Source organism: Geotrypetes seraphini, chromosome 1, assembly GCF_902459505.1.
Source record: "Geotrypetes seraphini chromosome 1, aGeoSer1.1, whole genome shotgun sequence".
Taxonomy (NCBI): domain Eukaryota; kingdom Metazoa; phylum Chordata; class Amphibia; order Gymnophiona; family Dermophiidae; genus Geotrypetes; species Geotrypetes seraphini.
Window position 1 is genome coordinate 120,941,790 of NC_047084.1, and position 20,148 is coordinate 120,961,937.

The 20,148-nt window shown below is 44.3% G+C and overlaps 1 protein-coding gene across 9 annotated transcripts in view; it reads left to right on the forward strand.

Annotated features, from left to right (window-relative positions):
- Positions 1-1,413: 1,413 nt before the first annotated feature.
- Positions 1,414-20,148, forward strand: part of CA9 (carbonic anhydrase 9) — a 174,631-nt gene continuing 155,896 nt past the window's right edge. For 2 of the 9 annotated variants that reach the window (XM_033937268.1, XM_033937313.1), the window contains exons 1-2: positions 1,415-1,658; positions 18,066-18,140. In XM_033937268.1, the coding sequence (XP_033793159.1) occupies positions 1,553-1,658; positions 18,066-18,140 (181 nt within the window). In that variant the 5' untranslated portion in view covers positions 1,415-1,552. Of the gene's footprint in view, positions 1,659-18,065; positions 18,141-20,148 lie in introns of all 9 variants that reach the window. The other 7 variants (XM_033937324.1, XM_033937333.1, XM_033937277.1 and 4 more) reach the window with 6 other exon arrangements.

Genomic DNA, 20,148 nt, shown 5'->3' on the forward strand with positions numbered 1-20,148 from the left:
TGGATCATTGGAACAGACTCCCACTCCAGGTGATAAAGGCCAGCAGCGTGACTGATTTTAAGAGAAAATGGGATACTCACATGGGATCTTTAAGGGAGTAAATTCAGGGGAGGGGATACTTGGAATGGGCAGACTTGGTGGGCTATAGCCCTTTTCTGCCGCTTTTTTCTATGTTTCTATCATGCCCGAGTGGCACACGCCAGGCCTCCCTGCCTGAATGAGAACTCTGCCTCCACCCACAGCAATGAGCAGCTGCAAGGAAACCCCCAACCGTGGGCTCGAAGTGGCTCAAACAAACACAGGGCCGCACAAAAAAAACAGTGGCCCTGCCACGGCACATTCTACGTCACGGCAGTCCTCCTCCATAGGCCCAAAGCAGCCACACCAAGACCCAAAACGGGCCCACATAGCTTCTGGATCTGGCAGAGGCCCAGATCCTCACCCGAATTCAAGCTCCCAGATCCCTCTACGGACCCGGAACCACCCGGATCCCAAGTAACACAAGTTTTATTTAAACCATGGTTTCACCGAGTCTGGTTGTTATTGTTTGAATTCTGGGACTGTCTTTTGTTAAATGCACACTTTTGCCCAGTTTGTTTCTTATCTGACACATTTTGCTGGATATTTTCTTCTCATTTATTTCATTGTAGTTTGAGATGTTTATTGTGTCCTTTGTTCATTTTCAGAATATGCCAGAAGTTCCCCGCTCTCCTCACTGCTCGCCCAGCCCAGTACTATGTATCCCGGCCATGCTTCTACCTACATTTCTGCACCAGGGAGCCAGAGGTTCAGGCCCAGGCTATGAAGGTGAGGAAGGATCTTGTGTGTTGATTAGACTGTAAGCTCTACTGAGCAGGGACTGTCTCTTCAATGTTTTAATATACAGCGTCTAGCAGTGCTATAGAAATGATAAGTAGTAACAAAGAAATGTATATTGTAACTAGATCCTTGTTAGGATAAAAACTTTTATTGAAAAATCTTGCACTTTAACTGGCAAATGTAACCTGTAAACTGTATTTTATGTATGTTAACTTGTAACCCGTTCTGAGTTTTGTGGGGAAAATGAAATAAATAAATAGTAGTCGTAAGTGTAATGGCGATATGGGTTTGAATTTGGGGGCCATGGTAGAAGCATTGGTCTGCCATTTCTGGTCAGATGATTCCTATGACTCTGTGAACTGAGTTGCTCATGGAGGGAGTTAGAGACTTTCTCCTACCCTCTCTATGCGCACCTGCCCACGCTGTGACTCTCTCTCATACTCTGAGAGGTGCGTTAAGACTCGGACTGGCATGTCCAGCCTTTCTCCCTGCTTGCTAGTTTCTTGGTGGGCAGGCTGCACTTGGACTGAGACTTGTCTGCCCTTCAGCTACCGCTGCTGGGACTTTGCCTTCCATATCTATAAAAGGTAAACCTTGTGTGAGTCACTTACTGTGCGATATACTCGCCTCTTCTCTCTGGCACACCCACAGGGTCACGTAGAGCTCAGAGAGCTGGAGAAGCTCAGAGCACCCAGAGAGAGGCACAGGCAGCTGTGATTACTTTGGCAGGAAGATGGAGAGCTCTGCCTGCAGCTACATACGAACTGGAGTCCTGCTGCTGGTCACACTGGGGCGAAGTGAGGATGCCCACAACGAGCACACCCACTCTCCACACAGAGGTGAGGGCTTCTGAGCTTGCCGGTGGTCATTTCTCTGCTTGCACTTATGACCCGAGGGCTATTCAGGTGTTTAGGGACCTCTTTCTTCCACTCTCGATTCGTTTGGGGGTCTCTGCGTCAGGATGTGAATCTGTGTTTATGAATTCTGCTCAATCCAGGCAGTCTCGGCTCTCCCCCCTCTCTCTAGATGCCCCCATCTGCCTCTCAAGTCCTTCTCTCCTCACTGGACATTAGACCATTCTCTTAATTTTATTTATTGGCATTTATTAACCATGTTCCCGTATATCTTTTGTTAACCTGGCTAAATTGGTGCTTTTGGTGAATTTCCTTAGCAAATTAGGCTAAGCAGGAGGACACTGGTTTTATGTCTAGAAATTGACCTACCCAGAACCTCATTTTAACGTGTTCACGTGCTGTACGTGCGCGTGTCCTCCGATGGTCAAGCGGCCTCTAGTGGCGCGCTCAGTTGTCTTGCGCTGAGTTGTCTTGCGCTGAGTTGTCTTGCGCTCAATTGTCTTGCGCGGAGTTGTCGCTGCGCTGAATTGTCTTGCGCTGAGTTGTCGCTGCGCTGAATTGTCTTGCGCGCAATTGTCTTTGCGCTTATTTGTCTGCGCTATTTTGTCTGCGCGCGATTGTCTTGCGCGTTTTTGACCTGTCACCCATTTTAACTACTAAGAGACAATCCCTGCTCAATAGAGCTTCAGTCCAATAAAAATCGACAAAATAATAGGGGTAAATGTTTAGAACAGAGACATCCATGAAACTAACCTATAAAACTATCTGCATTTAAAGGAAACGTCTCTGTGCAGAAATGTCTGTATTAGAAAAGCTTAAACATGTATTTGCACAAATTTCCTGAAACTGAGTGGAGGCTTAGACTCTCCACGCACACCTTATCAACCATGTGCCCAAAGACCCTGATTCTGTAAACGGAGCCCTACTGAAATCGGCTCTGATTGAACGCGCCATTCAAAAAAGTGAATGAGTTGGACACAGGCGTCTACACTGGTGCCTAGTGGCTTGGTTAGGGCAGAGTTTGGGTGTGGAAAACCCTGACCTGATCTACTGGTGCCAAAGTTGGTTTAGGTGCGATTCTACTTTGAATGACGTACGTAAATCAGGCCCAAAAAGCACCGAGAAATTATTACATGAGTAGACTGGATGGGCCATTTGGCCTTCATCTCCCATCATATTTCTATGTTTCTAAGGGCTCCTTTTACAAAGGTGCGCTAGCGTTTTTAGTGCACGCACCGGATTAGCGCACGCTACCCCAAAAACAACCTCCTGACAAGAGGAGGCGAGAGCGACTAGTGCGTCTTTGTAAAAGGAGCCTAAGTGTCTGTATATACGTTCCATGGGAAATTTTCCTTTTTCTTTTTTTAAGTTCAAATAGTTTATTTATTAAAAAAAGCGCAAAACCAATAGGGTGGAATTCAATAACTGGCATAACAATGCCACATGCTGAATGCCAGCTCTACAATGGCATTATAGAATACTAGCATGTTGATGTTGGCATGATCACTTATGCCAGGGCAATGAAAGGCTTAAGTGGCTGCACTGAAGTGTTCCATGTGCTGTGCAGAAGGTGCACATGTAAATCAGAGACCTTCCCATGACCTCCCAAAAATACTAGGACCAGGGGGCATGCGATGAAGCTACTATGTAGTAGATTTAAAACAAACCGGATAAAATATTTCTTTACTCAACCGCCAATTAAACTGTGGAATTCATTCCTAGAGAATGTGGTGAAAGCAGTTAGCTTAGCAGGGTTTAAAAAGGTTTGTATAATTTCCTAAAATAAAAGTCTATAAGCCTTTATTAAAATGGACATAGGGAAATCCGCTGCTTATTCCTAGGTACTTGGGACCTGGGTTAGCCACTGTTCAAAATAGGATACTGGGCTTGATGGACCTTTGTTCTGTCTCAGTAATGCAAATCTTATGTCTGTCACAGTTACACACTAAAGCACCTATGCGCTGCCTTATAGAAGAGTATGGACTGCGCGTATGCATGTAAAGTCCACTTTTCTGTGCACTTAGGAGTGTGTCTTCCACGTAGTTAAAGCAGCTGATATTCAGACCGCAAGAGGCAGGCTGGCTAAGTCTCGCCGTTGGCGCTCACTGTGGATATTCCATGGAGGGTGATTCCTGTTGACTTTTGGCTGGTTGAAATGTAGCCAGTTAAGTTATAGTGGCCCAATTTGGCTACTGAACTTATCCAGTCAGCGCTTAATATTAGAGGCTATAACGCAATATAGCTTGTTAAGGTTTAGCTGCCAACTGATAATATTTGACAGAGAGAGCCGTCTGTCTCAGTTAATTGGCCAGGAGCTGTTCACGGCCGGTTGGGTGGCAGGTGTGTAACTACACGTGATGTACATAGCTGATAGGACAGCATAAACCCATACAAAAAAGTATCACATCAATGTCACAGATTTTGGTACTAAGTTTAAATCCATGGTGGCAATCATAAGTCAGCTGTTGAGATTACATTGATCATCACAAAAATATCATCTTCTGCTGCATCGACTCTGAAGATGGAAACCGATCCAGGATTACTGAGTACTTCAAGGTCTCTGACTCTTCTGCAGCCTCAAGTTTGTATTTATATGTAAGTCATACTAAATACAGCACTCAAAGGTTTATCTAACATTTCTTCTACTTAGTCAACATGATTTGTAGTGCTAAAGCCATTCAGGAATCCAAGAAATTTCACTAAAGATCCTCCTACTATGAGAAGAATGCAAGTGACTGGAAAATTAGAATAGCCTGTCTAATCCAGAATATACCTTGAATACAGGCCCAAATCTCTCCCCAGAGGGGTTATTGCACTCATAAATCATATGTGAAAGGCCTCCCACTGCTTCATGGCAGTACCAACACATGCTGGAATGACTCCATCTGGTTTTCTACATGCATAACCTTCGTCTAAGGGAGACTAGTGGATTAGGAAGACCATCGTATCTCCCCTTTTCACACCAGTCCATATTTCATCTATAATTCTGATATAATAGTTTATATATTCCAAGAGCACTTCCGCGATCTCGCTGATAAACCCAGGCAGATCTCGTGTTAGTGTGTAAATATGCAGACCAATCAGACATCAGCTGAAGCCCATCTGTCATTAGTATCTCTGAGCCTACAGAGTTTTTCAAAACTGTGCAAAAACTCCCTTTTTTTGTTAACTGCTGAAGAAAACATAAGCCTTTCCATCCATAACAGCTGCTTTCTTCTACTAAAATGATTTTTTCTCTTAATAGAATGATTTAGACTGCTTGAAACTGTGATATCAAGAGCACAGGAAAACAAGAATCATAGATTTTATACTCTTAGTAGAATACACATAAAAAATTAGTTCACGTTTTTCTTGGCTAGACTCACACAAGTCCAAATTAATGATCTTCCCTATCAAAGATGGACTTTCCCTACAAACTCAAAACTCAACATATCAATGTTGTATCTTCACTAAAATTACTGGGAGCTACATTTGATAGTAAATGTAATTATCATCTTCACATTAGCACAGTGGTCCAGTGGTGTTTTCATGATAAGATCCATATCTAAATTATTACGAGTCCGCTTCTCTGAACATTTTGATCCAGTCCCTCGTAATCTCATGCCTCGACTAGTGCAACGTTCTCTACAAAGGCATAACAAAAAAGGAAATACGAAGACTCCAGATAGTTCAGAACACTCAGTAAAAATTATATTTAGCACAAAAAATATGACCACATTACCCCTCTTTTATACAAAGCTCACTGGTTCTTCTGTTAACATTAAAAACCAGAGAAAATAACCAGCCAGAATTTATTAATAAACTTCTCATCCAACTAAGACCCTACGATCTACAGCTCAAAACCTTCTCTCTATCCCATCACTGAAACATAAACACAATGAGGTCCTCAATTTTTTCTGTTTGCGCCCCCTCACTTTGGAATAGTATCCCACTTTACCTACGTGAAAAACCAATAACACTGGCATTCACACTACTTTCATCGCTCATACTCAAATGAACTTGCTATGGATAATAAATTCTGGCCGCAGCTTTATTAACAGCAATGCAAATAACATTACCATGAATGTAAACAAATGCAACTTTCCCCCAATCGATCACCACAAACCCAAACCCCTGTCAGCTAGTTGGTAACGACCTAGCTGACAGCCCCCCCCCCCCCAATTCATACTGTGTGTTTTCATACCAATAATTCAACCCTTGCCCCCCCTCCCCCATGAGACCTGCGGTGCCGCCTGGCCTCACCAATACCTGTGGTGGTGTCACACACAAGTATCTGCCCTTCCCTCAATCCCTGTAACAAATACATAAACAAATCATTGACCACCTATAACTCAAACCCTTTTCGCCAAAGCTGCAACAACCCCCTCCCCCGCGCATGCATCTCCCCTAACACAAATGAACTAGAGACACACTACACCCCCCCCCATGCCTCAAAGCCTAGTACTACCAATACACTCGAACCCCCCATCGGGACAGGGCGGGTGGGCAAAATAATACTATTCTCACTCCCTGCCCTTTCCTTTCCTACCCTCTCACCACGACTCTAACCACCCTCTCCTTCCCTGAATTCCCTGACTATTCCTCACAGAATCTCAATCCCGCCAATAACCAGCCAATCTCATTCCAGCAACTTTCCACCAATCAAATTCCTATTTTTCCCCAACAACTACCTAATTCATCCCCAACCTCCCTTCTCCTCCTCCCTTTCCACCCCCCAACCCACCTACCCACCCTTCAATCAGTTCAGCCAATGTTATTAGCCCACTGCTTAATTCGTGGGCTCCTTCTCTTACAGACTTTAAGATGAAGGTAAAAACGTTTCTTTTTCTCGATGCCTTTAAAACCTAACTGTCCTTTTAAGGGCGACCTAAAACCTAGAAGTATTTTACCATCAATCTCATCCCTATCGTTTTGCTTATTGTGGTTCCAGCCCTTTCTTTTTTTCCTTTTCTTCCTGTTTGTCTGTGTTTTGATACATCTCTGAAAGTTGGGATTATTCCTGACGATGTTTTGTTTTCTTAAATGGTATTTTAACTAACAAATGTTTTGTTTTGTTTTTTAATAAATGATTTTGTACACCGCCTAGAAGGTTGATTGGGTGGTATAAGAAATTTTAAAGAAACTTGAATAACATAACATTTTATTTGTATACTGCGATACACCGTGAAGTTCAATGTGGTTAACAAGTATTAACTAAAAACCCAACTGCGAAATGTTATGACCAGCTGGGATTTTAGACAAGTCTTATAATCTATGGCGCTATCAAATATTGATTTAGGACTCTCAGCTATGATTGTAGCACGGATTTTCTTGGGGAAATCCTGCTATGAACATATCGCTCCAACTTTAAAGAAACTTCACTGGTTTCCAGTACATCTTCGTGGACAGTTTAAAATTCTTCAGATAGTTCACAAAGAAATTTATGGTACTTTACCAGAATATTTTACTAAATATTTGGCCTTATATATTAATAATAAGAATAATTTATTCTTATACTAGAGTTTAAGCCCATTACATTAACGGGTGCTAGAGTAGATGTCTGTCTGTCTATTTTTTTTCTCTCTCTCTCCTTGGACGCTAAGGGCCTGATTCTCTAAAAGTGCGTCCCGATTTTAGGCAGCTGTAGGCGTCCTACAGCTGTCTAATCAGCCAATCGGGATGCACGTTTTTAAAAAAAAATGCTCCCCAGGCAGGCCACCTATATTGAAGGCGAGGCCCGCAAGACACCTAGGCCCTGATTCTGAATAGGACGCCCGGAAGAGGCGTCCTATTCAGAATCGGCCTAAACTAAACCCCGATTCTGTAACTGGCGTCCATGTTACAGACGCGGGTTAGAGAAACGGGTTAGATTAGACATGGCCCGCTACACTTATCGCAAGGGATCTCTCTGCCGCTATAAGTATAGCGGGCCGCGGCCCCCTGACCAGGAGGGTGCCCAAACCCTCTGCCCGAAGACGCACCCCCCCCACTACCGACCGCATCCCCGACACTACCGACCGCCCCCCCCCAACATTACCGATCTTCCCCCCCCCGACAATATCTTTCGCTGGCAGGAGGGTGTCCAATCCCTCCTGCCCGAAGACGCACCTCCCCCGGCGCTAACATCCCCCAAACCTCCACTCCACCAAACCTGTTCTTAGATGGGTCTTGCACGTCTTGAGCCGGCAGGCACGCCTCGTCGAAATGAAGCGGGCCCGCCCCTTCCCGGCCCATCCCGCCGAAGCCTAAGGCCTGATTGGCCCAGGCTCTAGAAGCCTGGACCAATCAGGCTTTAGGCATAGCGGGTCCGCCCATCTCCACTAAGTCTAAGGTCTGTTTGGCCAATCAGGCCTTAGATTAAGTGGGGATGGGAGGACCCGCTATGCCTAAGGCCTGATTGGGGGGGATCGGTAATGTCGGGGGGGGCGGTCGGTAGTGTCGGGGGGGCCGTCGGTAGTGTCGGGGGGGGGGGGGCGTCTTCGGGCAGAGGGTTTGGGCACCCTCCTGGTCAGGGGGCTGCGGCCCGCTATACTTATAGCGGCAGAGAGATCCCTTGCCGAGATAAGTATAGCGGCCGCGTCTACTTACAATGTAGGCCAGCATTTTGCTGGCCTACATTTTAAGCTTCTCCTCTACTAGGGAGACGCGTAGGGCCGCCTAGGTTCAGCCTAAGGCCCGCCTAAGGCCCTTAGACGAGCTTAGGCATCTTGCGGGTCTCCCTAGGCTCCCGGAGGTGCCTTCAGGCTTGCCTGGGGAGCATTTTTTTAAAAAAAACGTGCATCCTGATTGGCTGATTAGACAGCTGTAGGACGCCTAAAATCGGGATGCACTTTGGAGAATCAGGGCCTAACTGTCTGTCATTTTTTCTGTCTTTGTCTCTTCCTATGTCCTTAGTACCCCTTCCAATGTCCTTAGTGCCTCCTTCCTACATCCTTAGTGCTCCCAGTACCTCCTTCCTGTTTCCATAATGCCCCCAGTGCCTCCTTCCCATGTCTTTAGTGCCCCCAGTGCCTCCTTTCCATTTCCATAGTGCCCCCAGTGCCTCTGTCCTGCTTAGTGCCCTCAGTGCCCCTTTCTATGTCCCCATAACTATCTTCCAGACTTTGTCCCCCCCCCCCGATACCAGCCAGCCTGCCTCCCATCCCCCCAGAGCTGCATGTTTCCATTTAACCCCCCACCCCCGATACCAGCCTGCCTGCCTCCCATCCCCCTGAGCAGCATGTTTCCATTTAAAACCCCCCCCCCGGCGCCAACCCTACCCGGCACACCCGAATCTACCATTGACCCTCCCAGCCGACCCTCCCACCGCTAGACGGCCGACAAACCTCCCAGCTCCAGCAGCATCCAAGGCTCAGTAAACACGCTGCTTCGCGTCCTTCTACTGCCCTAATTTCCTCTGCTGCGTCTCTGATGATGTCATTAGGAACGCGGCAGAGGAAATCAGGCCAGTAGAAGGCCGCGAAGCAGCGTGTTTACTGTGCCTCGGACGCTGCTGGAGCCAGGAGGTTTGTGTTCGTCTCACGGTGGGAGGTTCAGCTGGGAGGGTCAACGGGGGTTTCAGATGTGCCGGGTAGGGTCAGTGCCTGGGGAGGGGGTGGGGGTGGGGGTGGGGGGAGAGTCGCGGTGTGTTACCTGCTGCCGGTCGTTAGAATAGAACCCTAAGTGCGCATGTGTACTCTTACCTGCCACGGACATACAGGTAAGAGTGCGCATGCACACTTAGTGTTTTATTCTAGTAGATACCGCCATACCAAAAGAGTTTTAGGTGGTTCATAACAACTGGGCAAGTACATAAAATACAGATGAAAAGCAGCAGATTGGAATAATAAAATTTAACAATAATCAGAATGCATATTACAATATAATGCCAGTGAAATACATTAGAAGTAGAGTGCTGATAAAATACCTTCTAAGAAGCAAAAAAAAAAAAAAAAATAATGCATGTAATCCAAATAAAATGTCAGCTGAGTCTAAACTAGTTAAGAGTTTAAGAAAGAAAGCAGTTAAAAACTAACCTAACCAACAAGTTGATACATATAGTACAGATAAAAATACACCAGATAGATCGAAATAGACTTGTTAAAAAATAGCAATACATTAAGATACCAACCTATCAAAAAGTTGTGTTTTTTAATAATTTTCTAAAAGCAAAGTAAGAGGAGACCTCTAGAATAATTTTTCCAAGCCATGAATTCAGTTTGGTGGCTTGAAATGAGAGGGTTCTCTCAAGGAACCTCTTATAATGACAGGATTTTATGTACTTCGCGTGTGATCTTCTTAGCATAACTCAAGGAAAAATGAGGCGCAAGATAGCCTGGTAACAGACCAGAAACTGATTTATAGCAAATACAAGAAAATTTAAAGAAAATTCTAGATTCAATCGGCAACCAATGGAGTTTCAGATAAAACGGAGTGATATGCTCCCATTTTTTTTAACCAAAAATGAGGCAAATGGCAGTATTTTAAAATCATTTTCTTGTAAGCACCTGAATATATAATGTTACAATAATCAAGAATACTTAAAATAGAAGACTGTACCAATAAACAAAATGAGGTTTCATCAAAATACTTCTTAATGGTACGAAGCTTCCAAAGCACAGAGACACATTTCTTAAACAATAAATCGTTATGTTGTTCCAATGTGAGATGTTTATCCAAGGTCGCACCTAATATTTTTATGTATTGTTCTATAGTATAGTCCAAACCATCCACCTGTATTGATGTTTCCTTGATCTTATCATTGGGAGAAGTTAGTGTTTTCCGCATTTAATTTCAGTTTAAAAGCAGTCATCCAGAATTCAATCTGGCTTGAAATAGACACTAAAATATGTAAGAATTCGGGTGATAGGCAAGTTAACAGGATGGCAATTGTCATGGAAATATAGAACTTGAGTTTTAAACTTTGCAGCAAATTTCCCAAGGAAACAAGATAAATGTTAAACCAACTGGGGGACAGGGGTGAGCTCTGTGGCACCTCACAATAATTTTCCCAGCGATAGGACAAGGAGTCATCCTTAGAGGAGTGGTTGAAGCTACAGCCTCAGCACCCTGGGGTTGTGGGTTCAAACCCCGTGCTTCTCCTTGTGACCCTGGGCAAGTCACTTAATCCTCCTTAGCCCCAGGTACGTTAGCTAGATTGTGAGCCCGTCGGGACAGATAGGGAACATGCTTGAGTACCTGACTGTAAAAACCGCTTAGATAACCTTGATAGGCGGCACATAAAATCCTAATAAACTTGAAAAACTTAAACACTTGGTAAGATCTTTTACCCAGGAATCCACAAAACAAATTTAAGACATTTCCCGTGACTCCGATGGATTCCAAGCAATCCAAGAGAATGGATCTAGCTGCCCAATGAACGCAGATGGTCAAACAAAGAGGCCATGACCGAAAACCAGATTGGTTCTCATGCAGAATGCTAAACTAATTCCGCATTCACCAGACCTTCCAGAGGAATACGAGCAATGGCTGTAGAATTAGATGCAATACTGGATCATTCTTTAGTACTTTTTAAAACATCCCTGTGGATAATAAGTAGTTAACTCAAATCAACAATTTAGCCTTGAAGTTGACTGGAGCAGCTTTTATCGGTTCATAGACAACGGCGTGAAAGACAAAAGCGCGTGCCGACAATTGAACGCTGCGCGAGCCGCCGCGTCGCTCTAAATTACAGTTTATAGGGGCTCCGACGGGGGTTTTTGTTGGGGAACCCCCCCCAGTTTACTTAATAGACATCGCGCCGGCGTTATGGAGGGTTTGGGGGGTTGTAGCCCTCCACATTTTACTGTAAACTGAACTTTTTCCCTAAAAACAGGGAAAAAGTGAAGTTTTCAGTAAAATGTGGGGGTTACAACCCCCCCACCCCCCACAACGCGGCGCGATGTCTATTAAGTAAAGTGGGGGGTTCCCCCCCCATGTCCCCCCATCGGAGCCCTAAAAACAGTAATTTAGAGTGGCGCGGCGGCGCGCTTTTGACCTGACACCGCTTTTATCATATTTGGAGGACAACAATTGAGTCTACAGTATGAGTTAACATACTTGCTAAAGTTTGCCAATCAATGGCTCCTCTGGGAGCATCTGCAGCAAATGAAACCAATCAGATTGATATCACTCTGACATGGGGGGGATGAACCTCAAACACCCAAACACTGGTGTTTTTACTGGGGTAATGAATATCATCATTGGTTCAAAATTCCCTCCCAGACTCTATCATTTACTTTTCCAGTTCTTGCCGTTTCGCTATTAAAGCTTCGTCTGGGCTTTGGCTATTCATACAGTGCATTCACAAGCTTTCATTGTTCCTAAGGGCTCCTTTTACTAAGCTGCGTTAGTGTTTTTAGCGTGCGCTTAGAGCGCTATATTGCCACGCGCACTAGACGCTAACGCCTCCATAGAGCTGGCATTAGTATTTTCCACCTAGCGTGGGGTTAGGGTGCGTGAAAAACACTAGCGCAGCTTAGTAAAAGTGAGCCCTAAATGTTTGGCCATTAAGATCAGACAACTGCAGGTTATTAGACACACGACAAAGAAATGAGGGAAAGTTCGTGACCACCAGAAAATCCTCCTTTTTGTGGAATGGTATCTCAGGAATAATCCGATTAGGTAAGAATGTGTCACCATTTAGGACATTACTTAAAATACATTTCTTTATTGAAGCATTTACCTGATGGAAATATGAGGCCTTTTGAGAACAGGTGAAAAGATATTTAGAAACATAGAAACATAGAAATTGACGGCAGAAAAGGGCCACAGCCCATCGAGTCTGCCCATACCAATGACCCCTCCCTGACTTCTACTCCCCTATAGATCCCACGTGAATATCCCATTTCCTCTTGAAATCCAACACGCTGTTGGTCTCAATCACCTGCTGAGGCAGCTCGTTCCAATGATCGACCACCCTTTCGGTGAAGAAATACTTCCTAGCATCACCTTGAAACTTCCCTCCCCTGATTTTCAGCGAGTGCCCTCTGGTTACCGAGGGCCCTGTAAGACTGAAGATATCATCTTTCACCTCTATATGCCCTGTGATATACTTGAAGGTCTCAATCATGTCCCCCCTCTCTCTTCGCTCCTCCAGTGAGTACATCCGCAATTTTTTTAACCTTTCCTCATACGTCTCATTTGTGACTGTTGTGTTTGTTTTTCTTATTGGGAGCTGCGGGTTATAAAAAATAAAACCAGACTGTGAGGGTAGAAGTGCCAACAGCTTTGGAGCAGGAGAAGGTGAGCATCAGGTACAATCAAGGTGACTTAATACAAAGAAATCCAACTAACCCCCTCTTTTACGAAACTGCGATAGCCGCACTGAATGGAACTCAAAGAGCGTCAGGAGCAACGCGGGCCATTCGTAAAAAGAGGCCTAAGTGAACAGTTGAAGTTGTAGATAGGGATTCCCAAATGCAAGTAATGAGGGGGGCGGGGGGAAGACATAGTAAGTGTTGGGTGAATCTGTGCAAGGAGCGTTTGCGGGGAGGAGCATGAGAGCACAGGGTTTAATGCTCTGTTAGAAACTTATTGAACAGGTGTGTGCATTATGAAGAGGACCCTGGCTTAGGCGCGCTGCTTTGTGACGTAAGCATTTTTAGGCCTTCCTTGCAGGGGAGGGGTTGGCAACAATGGAGTTGGAATGCAAAAGGCAGGCCAGGGAAGTAAATGTTCTAGTTATTTAGATAAATTCTCAATACTTTTGCTATTTCAACATGGCTTTAGATCTAATTTTAGTACAGAAACTCTGTTACTATCTCTAATTTAGTAGTAGAAATGCTATCATACCTCAATACCCTATCGTACCAGATCCTCAACCCAGAACCAACACACGAAAAAGGTCATCAACTCGATATTGCAGCATACTCATCCCCTAATCTCAACACACAACATATCAAAATCACCAACGGCACCTGGCAGCCCACCCTATGGTCGGACCACTATAAATACAACTTCACCATCAAATGGGAGCATAATAAAAATAAACCCACTCCTCCCAAAACAAGCACTATGTTCAGACAGAAAATTGATCCCACCACATTCTGGAGAGCAGTAGATCCTGCAATAGATTCCAGCAACCCTAGTGAATTCATAAATACCTGGCGGTCTATCAGCGAACAGACCTTGAACAAACTAGTACCACTAAAACCAAAAAATAAAATATGTAGACAATCAGACAAATGGTTTGACACAGAACTCCTACATCTAAAAAGGAAATGTAGACAACTAGAAAGGGCATGGAAAAAACAGAAACAAGATAACACCAAAACAGAATGGAAAATCCAAATCAAGCAATACAAAATCAAACTGAAGGAAAAACGAAAAAACTATTACTCCAATCTCATTGGCACTGACAAACCAGACACAAAAAAACTTTTCAACCTAGTAAGAAACCTCACCGATACCAAACCATGCCTAGCCACCCAGGGAAACCTAACACCAACAGCCTCTCAATTAGCAGATCACTTCAAAAATAAAATCATCACAATCAGAACAACATTCAATAACTCACAAAACAACATAGAAGATATCCTAATAAAACCCACAACAGACGAAGCCATCTCAGCAGACAGGTCCTGGACCAACTTCCCTACAACCCAGTGGTCAGAACTGAACAGGCTATATAAAAAATACTGCAAGTCCTCATGCGACCTGAACAACTGCCCATCATACCTACTAGCAACAGCTTCCACCAACTTCAAAGCTAGCTACACGTTGTGGTTGCAAACCACACTCAGGGAAGGCCAGTTCCCACCAGACCTTGGAGAAATCATAATAACCCCTATACTGAAAGACCCCAAAGGTCTAATAAATAACCCGTCAAATTACAGGCCAATCGCTTCTATCCCTACATACGTCAAAATAATAGAAGGTCTAGTGGCACAACAGCTATCCATGTACCTAGAAGCCCACAACATCCTACATCCATCCCAATCCGGATTCAGAACTAACCACAGTACAGAAACTCTCCTGGTATCTTTACTAGATATAGCCCGAAGACACCTCAGCCAAGGAAACAGATTGCTAATCATCCAACTTGATCTCTCAGCGGCTTTCGATCTAGTGGACCATTCCCTACTTCTCCAGATTCTAGACGCAATAGGAATCTCAGGTAAAGTGCACAACTGGTTCCAAGGCTTCCTTAAAACAAGAACATATAGAGTCAAGTCAAAAGAAATACTATCAGAACCATGGTCTAACCCCTGCGGAGTGCCACAAGGCTCTCCCCTCTCTCCCACACTTTTCAACCTATTCATTGCTTCCCTAGGCAGCACCCTAGATGCCCTAAACATAACATCATTCAGCTATGCGGACGACATAACCATCATCCTTCCATTCGACATCCACGACCCCATCTCCACAGGACGCCTGAAAACTACAATGGAAACAGTAGAAAAATGGATGACAAATCATAAGTTGAAGCTGAACACTACTACTAGAGAAGGACAAAAAACCATCCCTAACAGAACTGGAAGTAAACTCAATCAAATACCCAATACAGAGTTCCCTCAAAATCCTGGGAATACAACTAGACAGATGCTGCACTATGCAAACACAAATCCATAAAATCATCCAAAAAGCATTCTTCACAATGCGAAATCTGAGAAAAATAAGAAAATTCTTTAATAAAGACCAATTCAGAATCATTGTCCAATCCCTCGTGCTAAGTATGGTAGACTACTGCAACAGCCTTTACCTACCTTGCCCAATCAACACAATAAAAAAACTACAGACCGTCCAGAACACAGCCCTCAGACTCATATACTCACTCAGCAAATACGACCACATTACCAAAGCATACACAGAATCTCACTGGCTACCAATAAAAGCAAGAATACAATTCAAACTCTACTGTCTCCTATTCAAAGTAACCCACGGAGCGGCACCCAGCTACCTAAACAACCGTTTTCACTACTATCTCTTATCCAGAAGAAGGAGAACACAGAACATTTTCACCTACCCTCCTCTCAATGGTACTCGACGCAAGAAACTTTATGACAACCTACTAGGGACACAGGCAGCTAATATTGACTCCGACATCTCAAAATTACTGATCGAAATTACAGACATAAAAGAGTTCCGAAAAGAAATAAAAACACTACTGTTCAAAAAATATCTCCCATCAATCTAAACCGCCATCTAATGAGTTACCAACCAATTCCTTTGGGAATAGAATCTCTTTATCCAACCCAAACTAAACATCCCTACTGTCCATATCATCAACATTAATTAACCAACATCATGCAATCATCAAAACAATAAATACACCTCCACATATAGGCATATGATGCTACTCTCCATCCGAAGAAACTTGACTCATCTCATGTAACATCTTTTATAATCTAGAATATATTGTAATTCTTATTCTCCACCAGTTGTAAATTGACTCAGTTGCTATGTAACATCTCCTGTGATATTGAATGTTCTGTAATTCTTCACTATTACCTGTAATTAACACTTCTCCTGTAATGTAATTCTACGGGAAATGCCCAGATATCTTCCTTATTGTAATCCGTGGCTACGTTATATCTGCTGCGATATTGAATGTATTGTAACTCTTCACTGTTACTTGTAATCTACTCTTCTCCTGTAATGTAATTCTACTGGAAATGTCCAGATATCATCTTTATTGTAATCCGCCTAGAACCGCAAGGCACAGGCGGAATAGAAATCCCTAATGTAATGTAATGTAATGTAATTTCCAAGATCCAAAGTTTATTATCGCACAATTGTTTTGCTATTTTGTTAGTTTGATCTTTCTGCAGCTTTCGATGTTGTTCATCATGAAACATTAATCCAACTACTTTTAGATATAGGTTTAGTTCAAAAAGTATTGAGTTGGTTTGTAGGATTTCTAACTTTGCGTTCATACAAAGTGAAGCCTGTCTGTGGTGTTCCACAGGGCTCTCCATTGTTCTCTCTCCTTTTTAACATCTATATGACAATCTTAAAGAAATATACCGTATTTTGCGCTCCATAAGACGCATTTTTTCCGTCCCAAAAAGTGGGTGGTAAAGTGGATGCGTCTTATGGAGCTAATACAATTTTTTCTAACACCTCCCCCCACCCCCAGTACATTTTTTTAAATGCCGGTGGTCCAGCGTGGTCTCGCCAGGAGCCTTCCGCGATCCTGCTGGACAGCTGCCTCCTTTGTTGCTGCAGAGCAGTGAATAAGGCAGGAGCATGAGTTTTTTGCTTCCTGCCTGGTCCCGCACCACCCCGTGAATGACTGCAATCAGTTCTTGTGAGGGAGGGTTAGGGGGATGCTTGTGGGAATGGAGGGGTCCGGGAGGGGGTAGAGGAGGGGTCCAGGGGTGGGCTGTGTGGTCCAGCAGGGGGGTGGGGGTGTCCGGCAGGAGGGACTGGGCATCCCTCCTGCCGCGATTGTTCGTGGAGACAGGCAGCCAGGCCAATAGCTTATCACTGCAGGGAGATTCCTTGCCACGATAAGCTCAGCATTTTGCTGGCCTACATTGAACGTGCCTCCCGTTGGCCTAGGGAGATGCGTACTGCCACCCAGGTCTGCCTAAGGCTACTTCCGGGCCAAACCAAGCCCATGCCTAGCCTTAGGCGAGCTTGCATGCCTCCCTAGGCTCCCAGAAGCGTCTCCAATGTAGGCGGCCTGCCTCGAGAGGTTTTTTAAAAAAACATGCATCCAGATTGGCTGCTTATACAGCGGTAGGATAGCTAAAGCCGCCTACAATCGGACCGCTGTTTATAGAATTTTCCCCTTTGAGTGTACAGTAATGCGGTTTACAATATTTGCAGTTTGAAAGGAAATATATCAAAACAGAAAAAAAAAGGATTATAATTCCATCCCCAGATCACGAGACAGTAACCTCAGCCACCCAGGTCAGTTTTATGTTCTCCTTTTAAGGAGTTTGTCTAAGGAGTTGAATTTATCTGAATGGTACATACACTTCTTAGCGAGTTCAGTGATAAAATTTTGAACGACAGGTCCCTTCAGGACTGAACTGGTCTATTCAAGCAGCCTGGTGTAATACAGCAACTGCACATTAGGGTTATTTTGAGGTCATCCTGGGTTTTAAGACCCCTTGCTGTTCGGATCTTGCAATACAGGAGGAGATTGTAAGCTCTTCTGAGCAAGGACTGTCTATTGTAGGTTAAAATGTACAGCACAGCGTACGCCTTTCAGTGCTATAGAAATCATAAATAGTAGTAGATGGTCTGGCCTGGGCTGTTGCAGAGTCTCCCCCTACTGAAAAGGAAGATGGGGAATCGGTTTGCTTCTCCCTACTCAGTGGCAATAATTTCAGTAAGTCAGCCCTGCTATTACACGTTTCCTGGCTTCATTTCAGCAGTTTAAAATGGTATTTGATGAGAAAGTACTGTGTGGAATTGGACTGTAAGTTTTCTTAAGTAAACCCATATGGAGGTATTTTAATCTGATTTCTAATATTTTTCCAGCCAAGGTCCCGTCTAAGGAGAATGAAAAGTCTGCTGCTGTGTTGCAGCAAAAGGGATACAGGAATGGAAGAGGAAGTAAGAAGAGAGTGTGTCCAGGAGCAGCAAAAGGGATGCAGGAATGGAAGAGGGAGTAAGAAGAGAGTGTGTCCAGGAGCAGCAAAAGGGATGCAGGAATGGAAGAGGGAGTAAGAAGAGAGTGTGTCCAGGAGCAGCAAAAGGGATGCAGGAATGGAAGAGGGAGTAAGAAGAGAGTGTGTCCAGGAGCAGCAAAAGGGATGCAGGAATGGAAGAGGGAGTAAGAAGAGAGTGTGTCCAGGAGCAGCAAAAGGGATGCAGGAATGGAAGAGGGAGTAAGAAGAGAGTGTGTCCAGGAGCAGCAAAAGGGATGCAGGAATGGAAGAGGGAGTAAGAAGAGAGTGTGTCCAGGAGCAGCAAAAGGGATGCAGGAATGGAAGAGGGAGTAAGAAGAGAGTGTGTCCAGGAGCAGCAAAAGGGATGCAGGAATGGAAGAGGGAGTAAGAAGAGAGTGTGTCCAGGAGCAGCAAAAGGGATGCAGGAATGGAAGAGGGAGTAAGAAGAGAGTGTGTCCAGGAGCAGCAAAAGGGATGCAGGAATGGAAGAGGAGTGCACGAATGTGAGAAGAGGCTGGTACTGCAGTGCACGAATGTGAGCAGGATCTGGCACTGGAGTGAACAAATGTGAGAAGAGGCTGGTACTGCATTGCACGAATGTGAGAAGAGGCTGGTATTGCAGTGCACGGATGTGAGACGAGGCTGGTACTGCAGTGCACAAATGTGAGAAGAGGCTGGTACTGCAGTGCACGAATGTGAGAAGAGACTGGTACTGCAGTGCACGAATGTGAGCAAGACCTGGCACTGTAGTGCATGAATGTGAGAAGAGGCTGGTATTGCAGTGCACGGATGTGAGACGAGGCTGGTACTGCAGTGCACAAATGTGAGAAGAGGCTGGTACTGCAGTGCACGAATGTGAGCAGGATCTGGCACTATAGTGCACGAATGTGAGAAGAGGCTGGTACTGCATGAGTGTGAGCTAGATCTACAGTGCACAATTTTGGGTTTTTTGGACCATTCACCTCTGCCAGTTCCTTAGCGCTCTGTTACATAAATTTCCATTTAATCATCCCAGTCTTCAAGGACTGTGCTAGCTCCTATCATAGATGTACTTCTGGAGGGAAATCTAGGATCTTCCCAGTTCCAGATAATAATATCAGGATGTTGCAATCGACACCCGGCAAAGTGAAATCAGTTGGACTTCCACTTTCATTGCACTAGTTAAATCTTTGTCTATCATTTGCCTGCAAGAGAAGTTTGTATAAAAAAACAAACGTAACGCTTTCTTCAAGAGTTATAAAGTCACTCTGAATACTTTTGGTGGGATTCTGAGTACTTTCAGGCCGGTTTAGATGAGCAGCATTGGATCATGGTCAGAAGCTTGATGAGTTTTGGCAATCTCCACCTGGAACACACCACACCACATGTTGTGTGCTTAGTAGATGTTTGCCCCTGTTCCCCTCAGAAGGGAAAAATGAAATATTATTATTTCTTTCCACCTGAAGTCTTTAATTTTGTCATCTCATACTAAGCAAGTTGTCCTTCTTCCAGATAAAACAGTCAAAGTCCTAGGGGTAGCTCACCTTTCGCAATCATGTTTCCCTTACAGTGTCGGCCTGCTTTTATACTTTAAGGCAGATCAGATCTTTACAAGGCATGTTTTAAAGGATGAAGTACTTTATGCATGAAAGAGCGGTGAGACTTGGGTGTAATGGTATATAAGGTAGAAGGATGCTAGGTTGCATAGGGAGAAGTTTGGCCAGTAGGAAAAAAGAGGTATTGATGCCTCTATATAAGACTCTGGTGAGACCTCATTTAGAATATTGTGTACACTTCTGGAGGCTGCTCCTTCAAAAAGATATAAAAAAGATGGAGTCAGTCCAGAGGAAGGCTACTAAAATGGTGTGTGATCTTCGTCATAAGGCGTATAGGGACAGACTTAAAGATCTCAATCTGTATACTTTGGAGGAAAGGTGGGAGAGGGGAGATATGATAGAGACGTTTAAATACCT